The sequence below is a fragment of the Vespula pensylvanica genome, chromosome 3 (genome assembly GCF_014466175.1).
Source record: "Vespula pensylvanica isolate Volc-1 chromosome 3, ASM1446617v1, whole genome shotgun sequence".
Lineage (NCBI taxonomy): Eukaryota > Metazoa > Arthropoda > Insecta > Hymenoptera > Vespidae > Vespula > Vespula pensylvanica.
In genome coordinates, this window is record NC_057687.1 from 11113937 (window position 1) to 11128308 (window position 14372).

Below are 14372 nucleotides of genomic sequence, written 5' to 3' on the forward strand. Positions count from 1 at the left end.
AAAAAAAGAAAAAGAAAAAAGAAAGAGCGAAGAAAAAAGAACGAACGAATTAGAGAAAAAAAAAAAAAGAAAGAAAAAAATTATGCAACGAACAAATAGTTTAAAGAAGCGCCCTCTCGATTCGATATATTAATAATGATGTTAATGATCGTAGAATTGGAGTAGTACGATATATACGAGGAAAAGATTGTGCTCTGTTTAGCACGAGAGCAGAGTAAAGAAAGATAGATAAAGACAGAGAGAGAGATAGAGAGATCTATCGCGTGATACGCCAATGTATGTACGCGTTCCGCGCGCGAACGAGAGCTCGCTTCGAAAGCAGGAACGCGATATTCGAGAGCGAGGAACACGGCCGTTACCAAGTTTAAAAATACGCTATGAATGATGCAAATATATATATATATATTTGTGTGTGTGTGTCTGCGTATGTACGTCTATATATATATATATATATATATATATATATATATATATATATATATAGTTCGCTAGTTTCGTGAGAACTAGTTTCGGAATGGCTGATAATATGAAGAGAGAGGGAGAGAGATAGAAAGAAAGAAACCAAATTTATTTGCAGAGATATCAAGTCTTATCAGATTATGAGTATAATTATAACGAGGTCTTTCAACTACGACGAATATTCAAATTAATCGTACGTGAAAATAATTAAATCGAATATCTGCCCAATCGGAATACCAATTAAATTAGCAACCACGCGATTTAGAATGAATTATATATATATATATATATATATATATATATATATATATATATATAGTTTTGTTAGGTGTTATAAATATTTTTATGACTCTCCTTCTCTTAGACTCTCCGTAAAGAAAACAAAAATCGATGAAAGAAATTAAACGTGACTGTTCTTTCATTCTTTTTTCTGTTTCTGTTTCTTCTTTTTTTTTTCTTTTTTTTTTTTTCTTTTTTTATGATTCCTTGCTGTTATCGTACATATATTTTCTTCGTATGAAAATAAAATTTTATGCAGGGTGATCGCAAATATCGTCAAGTTGAATTTTTCAAATATAATAATTGAAATTACAGTTTTTACGAGTTTTTTACGAGTTTTTTACGACTTTATATTTTAGAATTTGTACAAGAATTAACTTAGGAAAGGATTTTTAAAGAATCTTTTGTTGATTTTTACTTGATCTTTATTTGATCAAAAGAAACTTTTAATCCATCCTGTATAATTTAACGTATTAATATTAATATCAAATCGTATATTAAAATACACACACACACACATATATATATATATTATTTCGTTTTCAAATAATAATTATTAATAATCATAATATAATTACTATAAATATACTATATTATTATTATTATAAATATACAATAATAAATATAAAAAGAAATATACATACTCACATAAATATATATATTTAAATAAATTAAAAAAAAAAACTATATTTAAAATAAAATTATAACATGTATATTAAAATCTAGAAAGCAGGTGAAAGAAAAATAGGAAAGAAAAGAAAAAGAAAAAAAATATATATATACATTCATACACATACACACACACACACACACACACACACACACACACACACACACACACATAGAAAAACCGTAGCGAAAGAAGAAAGACAAGGGGAAGCTAGAAAAGGAAGAGAAGGAGGAAAAGGGGAAGGACTAGGATCGTAGAAGTGGAAGAGAGGGTTTCTTTGCGGGCACGTCGATTACTGGCCGCTTAAGCTCGCTCGCTCGCTCGGTGGAGCTCGGAGAAACGATCGGATAAAACCTGAATGCGGCCGCGACTGACTTTTATTTTCCTCTCCTCCTGAACGCTCCTGAGGACGACGACGCGCATACCATAGCTCTCTGGAGCCCCAGCAACCGTACAAGCAACCAACCAAACAACCAACCAACCAATCAACCAATCAACCAATCAACCAACCAATCAAACAAACACAGAACTTCGACTTGGAACTTTCGAAATTTTCTCGTTCATTTCGAAATTAGAGAAATTTTTCTTAGAAGAAATAATAGAGAAGAAAAAGAAGAAGAAGAAGAAGAAGAAGAAGAAGAAGAAGAAGGAAAAGGGAACAACAACAACAACGTTTAAGCTATACTTCTATCGAGTTCTAATGCGTGTTTGATCTATTAATAGAAGATACGAGTTTGGGCGTTGTGTATAACATTACTCCGCTAATTATACACATCGATTCACGGCGTACGTTCCAGATTTCGATAAAATTTCCTTCATACGTATTGTATCCACGTTGATTATTATACTATTTATGTTTTGTAAGTTCTATGGTGAAAATAGTAGAAATGATTGAGGACCAGGAAGGATATACTTTTGTTGGAGATTATTTTTTTTTTGTCTGTCGATCGACCGTTCAATTTATCTTTTTCTTTTTCTTTTTTTTTTTTTTTTTGAGATATATATATATATATATTAATTTTATAATATATAATTTGCACCGATAATATGATATAAATATATGTTTATATTATTAACTAAAGATATAAGAGGAGACAGATATGTATATACATATGATTATTAGGATTGTAAATAATTTGTAAATAATCAAATAATATTTTATCTTTCAAAGCAGATATTTTTCGTGACCAACGAGTGAAGCAACAAAAGCAGCATCATGGACGCGATCAAGAAGAAGATGCAGGGAATGAAGTTGGAGAAGGACAACGCGATGGATCGCGCCTTGCTCTGCGAGCAACAGGCTCGCGATGCCAATGCGCGTGCCGAGAAGGCTAGTATTCTCGTGAAATCTGCTAATTAATATTGATCCTTGAGATAAGATAACAAAAAAAATAAATAAATAAAAGAACGAAAAAGAAAATAAAAAAAAAAAAAACAAGAAAATATAATTTCAACGACGTGGCTGCTTTAATAATCCGATTGCTATTTAAAACTTGTTGTTTCTTTCTATCTTTTTTATTTTCTTTTTTTATTTATTTATATCTCTTTTTTTCTCTCTTTTTTTTTTTTCTTTTAATTATGAACATATGCACTCGAACGGATTAAAATAGATTTATCGAATTGACGATAGTAATCCTTACCGTTATTCGTGTAGGCCGAGGAAGAGGCACGTGCATTACAAAAAAAGATCCAGACTATCGAGAACGATCTCGATCAGACCCAGGAAGCTCTTATGCAGGTTAACGCAAAATTGGAAGAGAAAGATAAGGCCCTACAAAACGTAAGTACACTTTGCAATACTCGATTTTCGAAGATCGAGCAAGTCCCAACGTTGGTTATCGTGTGGAATAAAGAAAAAGAAAAAGAAGTGGATCTCCGATAGATAACGCAAAAATAATACAAAATTAAAGGAGAAAAAAATATATAGATATATACATATATATATATATATATATATATATATATATACATATTATTAGGAAATTACTACGTAAAAGAAAACATATGTGAAAATTCGAAAAATGGCGGGCAGCGAAATAGGATTAGTGCCGTCAGTTGGCGCTGCTAGCGCTGCTAGCCTTTGCCGACTAGTGCTTTGTCCCGAATAATGTAGATGTCGCTTTGATAGATAACTCGTGATATTCGACGTTCGCAAGAAAGAGAGAGAAAGAAAAAGAAAAAGAAAGAGAGAGAGAGAGAGAGAGAGAGAGAGAGAGAGAGATAGAGCTCTCTTCCATCGCGTTGAAGGCAGTTCGTGTTTAGAAATCGCGCACGAACGTCGTCGGATGTTTGTTTCGGCGAAGTTCGTGAGGATTCGTCGGTATCGCGTCGTTGGTGGGTGGGTGGGCGGGAGGTTAGGTAGGACGATCGGTAGGTAAGGGAGGGGTTAACCCGAATTGTAGTCTTGTTCGTGAAGAGGTGGGATAGAAGAGAGTTAGGGGAGGGGGACGAAGTGTTTCATAGATGGCGTAAAGATCGTAAAGAGCATGATGGAGAAAGAGAGAAAGAGAGATGGATATTGTGAGAAAATGAGAGACGGGGTGGGGAGTAACTTTGCGTGGTGAACGGCGCGACTGCAGAAACGTGTCGCGCGAGAGAGCCAGTGACAGACAAGATGGCGGTAGGGCTTATGCGGTGAGCGAGCGAGCGAGATAGATATAGAAAGACGAGAGCGAGAGAGAGAGAGAGAGAGAGAGAGAGAGAGAGAGAGAATCAAGACGTGAGTGCAGCTCAGCACGACGACACGTCGCAAAGTAGCGCGCGCGCTGCTGCTAAGGAAAGACACGATTTTTCTCCTCTTTTCGTAATTAACGACGAAAAAATAATTCCCGATTAAACGTCGCTCGTCGTTTTACTATATTAACTCGTCGGAGTAACTCGCCTTAAATTCGTCGATAATAATAATAATAATAATAATAATAATAATAATAATAATAACAACAACAAGAGCAATAATAATAATAGTAATAATAGTAATAATAATAATAATAATAATAATAACAACAACAATCGTTGATTCGTCGTCGTCGTCGTCGTCGTCGTTTTTGCCGTCGTCATCGTCGTCATCGTTGTCGTCGTCGTCGCCGCCGTCGTCTTAGTCGTCGTCGTCGTCGTCGTCGTAGTAATACGTTGGTTAATCTGGTGCATGTTTCGTCCAGGATCATCACGATCATGGAACATTCGCCGGCGTCGACCGCGAGACGTCGCGGTCATCAGCATCATCCGCGTCACTCGACGCGTAGACGTTTCGAGGTATCCGGCAGAGGACCCGCGCAGTGTGGCCCTGCCGGTACAACAACAACAACAACAACAACAACAACAACAATAACAACAACAGCAAACAACAATAATCCTAATAACAATAACGATAACAGCAACAACAATAATAACAATGTCCTCGATGATGTCTTACAAGAGCAACCAACGTCGTTGGGCTCCCATTGGTTACGCGATTCCTTGTCGAGAAGAATCGAAGCTAATAATAAAGAAGATGTCAAGTCAAAGAAAACAACGACGACAGCAGCAACATCAACAGCCACCCAGATGACAACAATTCCCGAAACAACGATTGCAAAAACGACCGATGAGAAATACGAAAACAAGGAGAATTTGAACGTCCGACAGAGGCTCGCGCAGTGTAGCCTGGACGTTGATTTAATAGAAAATCGAAACGACGATAAAATCGACGACGACTACGACTTTGGTTACGACGATAAAGACGAGAAGATAAACGAGATTGCTCCTAGGAGAAATAAAGATTTGAAGGTTTACGAGAAGGGTGGTTTAACTAAGCGGGAAATTCAAACGCTCGTTTCGCCACGTGCTTGGGACGCGCAGCGTAATGTCACTGGGATTAAAGAGGAAATTAACGATAATATCGATAAGATATTCGACGAGTTTCGTTTGGGAAAGGAAAATGCGAATTATCAGGAATACGATCATTTAGAAACGAAGGATAAATATTTCTTTGATATATACGACGAGCCCGAGCACGCGGTCGCGAGGGCTCGCGGGGATGGTAATTCCGACGACGAGTCTACCAACGTCGAGGAAGATCCCGAATTAGCCGAATTGGCAAAATTAAGGTGTCCAAGCGAAAGGGCCGAAGTACAAGCCGAAAGAGAAGCCAGAAGACGAAAGAGATGCGCCGATTATCCTGGATTAGCGTTTGGCTGTTCTATATTCTCCAGCGACACCATGATGAAGTTCAGTCTGATTAGGAACGAATTACAAAATATCATGGGCAATCAGCTGAAACGGGTCAGTTGGTCATTATTTTAATTTCTTATATTTCTTTCTTTTTTTTTTTTTCATCTCTTTTCTCCTTTTTTTCTTTCTTTTTTCCTCATTGTCCAACCCATACGACAGGAATGTGACCTTGTTGGAGATTGCGTCACGTTAGAACAGCCTTGACGATCAAACGGGACAAACAAAGCTCGTAGTCTTCCTAAAAATCAACCCGAATAAATATTTGATCGACCTTTCGAACCGCCATCGTTCTTTCTTTCTCTCTTTTTCTCTTTTTCTCACTCTAATATTTTATTTATTGAAAATTCATAATCACACATATTTATATATATTCCTCGTGGAAGATTAATTCTTCTTTAATTTATTTAATATGGCGGTCGGTGTAGGCGTCGATTACGTGACCACGTATTTTGTCTATTTGAAACCTCGCTATATTTGCTCCTACTCTATTTATACGTACTGTTTCGAACGATACTCATTGTATGTGTGTGTGTGTGTGTATGTGTATATATATATATATATATATATATATATATATATAATCCGTGTCAGATTATATTCGAATGGTATCAAAAAAGATGACGCAAAATAATGCTCATCGTTCTCTCGTGCAAAGTTCAAATCGTTCGACTAAAACGATAATGATAATAATAGTAATAATTATTATTATTACGTGAATTACGAAGCAAAAATTAATCGTACGAAAGAATAGTAAGAAAACATTTTTAATACCTCGTTTCACTGAGATTGATTTACGAGGTATTTCATAAAGTAAAACAAAAAATGAGAACTTCGTTTTAACGAATCCAAACAAGAACGACAAAATGTACGCCATTTTTCATCTTCATTTTAAAAACCAACACCGGCTATAATAGAATTATAATAAGAACTTCTTTACACTGACGTAATAATCTCTTCGACTAGTCGTATCTCTTGAAAAAAATGGATGATATTTCGCAGAAAGAGAGAGAGAGAGAGAGAGAGAGAGAGAGAGAGAGAGAGAGAGAGAAAGAAAGTATCGTCCGAATTTTACCGAAGATTACCATTCGAATCACGAAATATGAAAATTTGATTGGCAGCCATTTTCTAATCTCGTTTCGTACGCGAAAAAAAGAGGAGATAAAGAGTGAAACGAGAAAAAAATAAATAAAAAAAAAGAGATAAAAAGTGAAACGAGAAAAAAAGAAGGAAAAAAAAGAGAGAAAGAAAATGAAAGTGGAACTTTTATAGCATGAATTAATGATGGATTTAATCTTTTGCGAGAAGAATGAGTACCACGAAACTTACGACAGATGGCGACTCGGTCGTTAATGTCGAAAAAAAATTCTTATAAATATACATACGAATACCAGAGATTCGAACTAAAAAATTCTCTCCAGATGACAATTTTCCACGGATCAATTTAATCCGAAACGTTTCGAAACATTTCGAGACATTTATTTTTTTGTTCTCTTTCTCTCTCTCTCTCTCTCTCTCTCTCTCTCTCTCTCTCTCTCTCTCTCTCTCTCTCTCTTTACTTTCTTTATTTCTTTTTTTCCACAGATCGTCGAAAAAATTCATAAGTTTGTAGTACCGCGATCGAAAATAACAGATTAACCGGAAAAGACCAGAGGATATTATGATTCTTTTTGATCATATAATCGATTGAAATATTCCTATTAATTAAATAAGTCTTTCGGAAAATTATTTCAAGTTAACATTTTTTTTTTTGTTTTTAATTTTCTCTTTGTTTTTTTAAGCGTTTAAATCATGGGACTAAAATTGTCTTCTTTAATTCAATTAAATGATTTTAATCAACGCGTTTTTTTTAAATCAAAGGACCTATCAAAGTAAACTTCGGTCCATCCAGTTTTCTTGTTCTGTTTTTTCTTTTTTATTTTACTTTCAAAAAGGGACTGGAAGAATAACAAACATGGCGTAGCAGCAAACGGACGATTCTTTTTTTGGTAACAACGTCGAATCAAGCAAGCAAGCGAGCAAGCGAGCAAGTCTTGCATCTTGCACAGTGTTAGCCAAACACATGTTCTCTCTCTCTCTCTCTCTCTCTCTCTTTCTCTCTCTCTCTCTCTCTCTCTCTCTTTCTCCTTGGCATATGATCTAAAAATAAGCCGCGCATCCAGCCGTCTTGCGTCTTTTTTATTTGGAACTCCTTGAGAGTAGAGAAAGAGAGGGTAGGTGGGGGATGTTGGGGGTGAGTAGTGTTAGCGGCTGTGAGGGTGGTGAGGGGGGGTTGAGCGGAATGTCGGGGGAGTCTTTTGCTTGCTTGCGTAAGCGAACCACCCGGAACGCGTTCAGGAATAAATTTTCTTAAACGTCATCTTCTTTCATACGTGTGCCTATTTTACATAAACATATATATGTACATACATATATATGCGTATGTACATTCTCTCTCTCTCTCTCTCTCTCTCTCTCTCTCTCTCTCTCTCTCTCTCTCTCTTTATCTCTCTCTCTCTTTCTATTTCGTATCTCCTGCAAGAAAATATAAATTCCTTTTGAATAAGAGAAAGAATTTCGAACATGCACTATAAATTCTTTTTCTTTTTCTCTCTTTACATTGTTTTAAGATAGACCAGCACGACGACCTTTGTATGGCTCTGACTAATCCTAAGAGATCTCAAACTCTCATGTGTTTATATATATATATATATATATATATATATATATATTTTTTTTTTATTGAATTTTTAAAACTTTCCTTTATCGCACATTTCCGTTTCACGTCTTCACGTTTATTTGAAGCTGAGATGGAAATTGTTTTTCCTTTATAAATCCAATCACTTTGTATAATTGTAATCGTTTTTTTTTTTTTTTTTTTTTTTATTAATTAATCATAATATACTATCGTTATTAATCCTCTATCACACGTGTTCGTGTTTTACGTGTTCAGGATTATTTGAGATTAGAAAGTTAATTGTTTTATCTTCAATATCGATCACTTTAATTGTGATTATCTTTTTTGGTGATAATTATAAGATACAATCGTTTGTCATAGTTTCTTAAATTTCGTTGTAATAAGATAATTGTAAGATTTAGAATTATAAAAAAAAAAAAAAAAGAAAAGAAAAAAAGAAAGAAATGGTGACAAAACGAATATATTTTTTAGATGTAAGTAGATCGTTGGATGTTAGTACGACGTTATTGATATGTCACGTCAGAGAATAATGATACGGGTAGGTGATAAAATTAAATCGATAATCAACGGAAAGGATTACAATAGGTATTGAAAATGTTAAATATATAGTAGATACTAGGTTGCGTCTGGGTTGCATCTAATGTTTCTAAATTAATCGAATGTTCCTTCGAAGTGATTTTAAAAATTAATTAACATTTTTTTATACTTTTTAGGATTTGTTTTTTTATTAATATTATTATTATTATTATTATTATTACTACAACTATTTTTTTTCAAATTATAAGATTACAAGCCTAACTGCGAAACTTAAAAATCTAAAAAAAAAATGATAATTAATTTTTATAATCATTTAGGGACATTTGATTCACCCTATAAATAAATAAATATATATATATATATAATGTTTCAAAAACGTAATAGGATAGTTGATGACCGTTCATCTAATCTTTATTGACCTTGCACGCTTTGGAGGTTATGTTCCCTTCAACGAAATAAAACGTTAAAAGTTCCACGAAGGGACAACATCCTTGAAATTTCGTCTCCCTTACTTCGTCACGCTCGTTGCTACGTTAACATTCTCAGTATCAGCAACTTTGTTACGAACATTATTTCGAATATGCGTCATCGATTCTTATTTGAAGATTAGAATATGTTTTAAGAATAAAAAATCGTAATAAATAATTTACTGTAAATCTTTTATTACAGATTTATCAGAAATTTATCAGAAAAGAAAAGAAATAAAAAGAGAAAAGAATAGTTGCTGACATTATTATAAAACAAATTTAATACAACGCTGATTATTATCTCGTCACTGTTGCTATTATCAGTTTCTCCTCTTTTTACATTCAGAGAGAAAAAGAGAGAGGAAGAGAGAGAGAGAGAGAGAGAGAGAGAGAGAGAGAGAGAGAGAGAGAGAGAGAGAGACAGAAAAGTAAAAAGTACCCGAGCATGACGACAAGTACCGTACAACGGATGTGACATAACAAATTACAACCTAACATAAAATGTTAATACGGTGATAATCTTCTTATAACGTTGATATGCCAATGACCACTCCCAATTATTCGAATATTATATACGTATATACGTATTTTAACATAAAAATTCGTCGTTCGTTAATCTAGTTTCTTCATAATTTTTTTTTTTTTTTTTTTTTTCTTTTCTTTTCTTTTTTCAACATACAAATTTTTCGTTCGTCGATTTATATTGTTCATAAATTTTTTTTTAAAGATGTATTCCTTAAATACATAAATATATATATATATATACGTATATATGTATATATATATATATTTTTTTTTAAGGGTATATCATTTTATTTATTGAATTAAACTTTTAATAATTTTTTTCTTTACGGTTTTTTTTTTTTTATAATATGTACAAAAGGTTCTCGTTTCATTATTTCTAATAAATTAGTGCAAAGTGAAGATTAGGTTCATAGAAAAGAAAAAAAAAAAAAAAAAAGAAAAGACTGCACGTAGTACGTGCTACGAAATAGAACAACGAAGTTTGTATATAAGGTTTCTCAAGATTAGTAAGACATTTGTCGCGAGCTTTGTAACGCTTAATAACAACCGGCGGAAAGAATTCGAATGATCGATAAAATTTTCGAAGAGTAAATATTTCTTTTTTCTCCTTTTTGTTCTTTTTCTATTTTTTGTTTCATTTTATTTTATTTTTTTTTTATCTTTTTCACCATTAAATTTTCGACGAAGCGTTTTTATCATTGAGATCACATATGCCAGGGTTTAGTAAATCCTAAAATACCAAGTAAATGAAAAATATCAAATATTAGGATTTTTTATGTCGCCCATTGTTTACTATTATTTCAATCAATTATATATATATATATATACAAAATTTATTAATTTATTTGATTATATTAATATTTAGTATAATATTAATATAACAATACTGTATGATTATATAATATTATATATACAATATATATAATATATATATTATATATATATTATATGTTATATATATTATTGTATATAATTAATATATATGTGTAACTATATATATATATATATATATATATATATATATATATTAAGACAGAAAAGAATGTTAATTTTATTAAACTATAAAAGGAATTTTATCTTCGTTTTATATCGATTCATGTGCGAATATAGAGTTATTATCACGATGCTCTCGACGTTCCTCGTCGATGACGTTCAAACGTGCGTCATACCAAATTGAAAGAAACATTCCTTTTAAAGTTTACACCGTGTTCTTTCTTTAATCGGGGTGGTTGGTTGACGTTATTAAATCGACGTGGTGCATGAATTATCATTATTCAAAAGTTTCAATCGATTCTTCGAGTCGACTCACGATCGATTAGTATTCCACTAACGATAAAAATACGAATCGATTATCGATACAGAGGTCAAACAGAAATTTCATTTCAATTTATCGATTCATTTATATATATATATATATATATATATATATATATATATATATTTATACATAATTAATCTTTTCACTTTCATTTCTTTTTTCTTTCATAATTGAATTTTGTAATCGAGTAAAGATAACAATTTGTCACGCTTTATTACAATTTTTTCTTTTCTTTTTTTCCGTTTTTTCTTCGTATGAATTTATACGTTATTAATTTAAAAAATTTTTCTTCGTGTTATTTTTTTTTTTTTTTTATTCTCTTGTTATAAACGTATGTTTCACAATTTAATTTTATAATAGAACAAGCTGACGCAACAAGATCGATAGAATATAATTCGACGATTATATATTCCCATCATCCCCAGGATTCGTATTTTAAAGCCGTCATATTCACGCTCGTGTCAATTTAACTTCCTAAGTAGGTTGACGAGCTTAATGGAGTTAGACGATGACCGAGAGAACTCTTTTGCTTACCTCCCACCATTAACGTTCCATATATCTCGATACTCTGCGACACAACAAGCAGCCTTAAAGTTCCATCTTAAGCGTTTCAAGAAAAAAAAAATAAAGAGAGAGAGAGAGAGAGAGAGAGAGAGAGAGAGAGAGAGAGAGAGAAGAAAAAAATTTTGCGATAACATTTCGTGTAAATCCTTTAACTAAAGCCACGCGACGTACTCCTCTTAATCGATATTTTTTAATCAACGATCGACCTCAAACTTTTTTCGATCAAAAATCACAAGTTGTATTCTAAATAAGTTGTATTCTAAATATGAGAAAATTTATGAGAGACGAGCGTAAACACGTAATTTTTTATTCCTCAAAGATTTCATGATACGATCAAAAGTTCCTAGCTGAAAACAAAAATCCCTAGCTCGCTAACTTCTCCTGATCAATTATAGCCTTGCGATAATTATTTCTTTTACGATTTTACAATCTAATAGAAAAAGAAAAAATAAATTAATTCCAAACGTTTCGGAAAAGATTAATTGATTTTTGAAACAATCTAGGAACTTTTAATCGAACTTTTAATCTATAGACTTTTCAATCCGTTTATTCGACTCATCTCTATTTTTCTTTTTTTTTTTTAAGAGTTATCGTACAATGATTTCAATTTCTTTGTTTTTTTTTTTTTTCTTTTTTCCATCGAGCTCGTCAATTTCTTTTAGTTTTCTTCTTATTTTAGTGAAATGAACCGTCCCTTCGATCGATGAAAATGACAGACCTTTTATGTGTGTGTGTGTGTGTATGTGTGTGTAATACAAATGTGCCGTAATATTTCGTTCAGAGTAACAAAACCGGTTTTCCAACGTGGATTCGTTTATATCTATCTCTCAGTGTCACGATTACGCGAAAATAATCATTTACGTAAGATCGCGTTTGTTATTAATCCGCGAGACATTCTTTTTTACCTCCCCTTCTGTTCCCTGCCCCTCACCCACCCCCTCCCCTCACCATTCCACCATATAATCGTCATATTCTAGAAAAGTATTCGACCTATGCGCGAACCGGTTACCGTATTTCCTAGTAAGAGTTTCAAAGTTAATCATTTCACTTGTTTGCCACTCTCGATCGTACGAGATTACGGGTTATCAAGTAACGTATAAAGAGTGGCGGGAATATTCGAAAAAAAATTTTCTATCGATGAAATTTTCTACTAAAAATCAATAATAGAATAATAGAAATCGCGAACGTTGCGATTCAATCTAACAATAAATAAATTATAAAGGAGGAAGATAAATAAATATATAGAAGATAATTCTGATGACGTTGACATTTTGATAATTATTGTTAATTGAAAAATCTAAAATAATTGATAGTATATAACGCAATAATAAAATTTGATTCGAATGGAACAATGGTTCATATATTATAACGATATTAAGATTAACAATAGCAATAATAATAATAATAATAATAATAACAATAATAATAATAATAATAATAATAATAATAATAATAATATATAATTACGAAAGAAAATAATCGAATTGAATTTCTTTACATAATAATCTTTACATAATATTATAGTAATATATCGATTTGGAATTTGTTGGGAAAAAAAAGAACGGTAAAAAGGAAAGGAAATAAAAAAGTAAAACAAAATAAAATCTAGAAAAATAGAAACCGGAAGACGAGGCATGAAGATTATTCGATGAGCCAATTCAAACGGTTGGGCGCGCTCGGTCTCGCGGGCGCGGTATTTCCGGGAGTAGATAGTTTTGCGCGCGCGGCGACACGTCGATCGGCGTAGCAATACTTCGAGTTCGCCCCTCCTAGCGAGAGCGAGAGAGGCAAGAGAACAGAAAAGAGAGAGAGAGAGAAAGAGAAAGAGAGAGAGAGAGAGAGAGAGAGAGTAACTCCAGACAGAAAGAGAAAAGTTTTTTGCACGTTCAACGATTTTTCATAGGACAAAAATAAAAAAGATAATACTGAGAGAAAGAATATGTGTATATATAAAGAAAGAGAGAGAGAGAGAGAGAGAGAGAGAAATAGATATAATATGGCGTGTATATGAGAGAGATAGGTTAAATATATATATATATATATATACATATACACACAGAGCTGTGTATGTATATGAAAGAGAGAGAAAGAAAAAGACTTATCTTTAACAAAATAGCACGGTCATAAAAAAAAAAAAAAGAAAAGGAAAAAGAAAAGAAGGAAGAAAGAAAAATAAAAGAAGAAACGAGGAAGAAGGATTCTCGAGCAGCGTAGCGGTAAAGGCGAGAACGATTACTACGCTACTACCACCACTTACTATACATTACTACTACTATATTATTACTATTACTACACTACATAACGACACACACGCAATACAACACTACTCTTCTACTACTACTACTACTACTATTACTACTACACAACACTACTACGACGACTACGTAAGAGGGACTACTTGTCGACGGCGTTGGTTTGTTCTGTTACTACGCTAAGGTTATGCGCATGCGCGTTGTCCGGCGGAGTGGCCGGGGGCGGCCATCTTGATCTCTCCAGTCAACAGCAACGAGCGAGCCAGTGGTCGTCGTCAGTGCGCGACAGCTCGGTGCTGATTATATATCTATCTATCTGTCTACCTATCTCTATCTATCTATCTATCTATTTATCTATCTATCTTTATCTCCTTCCCTCTTCAGTGTTCAAGTTTTCGGTGTATTAAAAGTCGATCGC

At 33.0% G+C, this 14372-nt stretch overlaps 1 protein-coding gene across 25 annotated transcripts in view; it reads left to right on the top strand.

Moving 5' to 3' along the window:
• Positions 1–14372, top strand: part of LOC122627733 (tropomyosin Per a 7.0102) — a 49856-nt gene that overhangs the window by 3423 nt on the left and 32061 nt on the right. For 11 of the 25 annotated variants that reach the window (XM_043809154.1, XM_043809155.1, XM_043809157.1 and 8 more), the window contains exons 2-3: positions 2583–2738; positions 3063–3188. In XM_043809154.1, coding sequence (XP_043665089.1) covers positions 2625–2738; positions 3063–3188 — 240 coding nt within the window. In that variant the 5' untranslated portion in view covers positions 2583–2624. Of the gene's footprint in view, positions 1–2582; positions 2739–3062; positions 3189–4532; positions 5669–5776; positions 5897–14372 lie in introns of those variants that run through there. The other 14 variants (XM_043809139.1, XM_043809140.1, XM_043809144.1 and 11 more) reach the window with 6 other exon arrangements.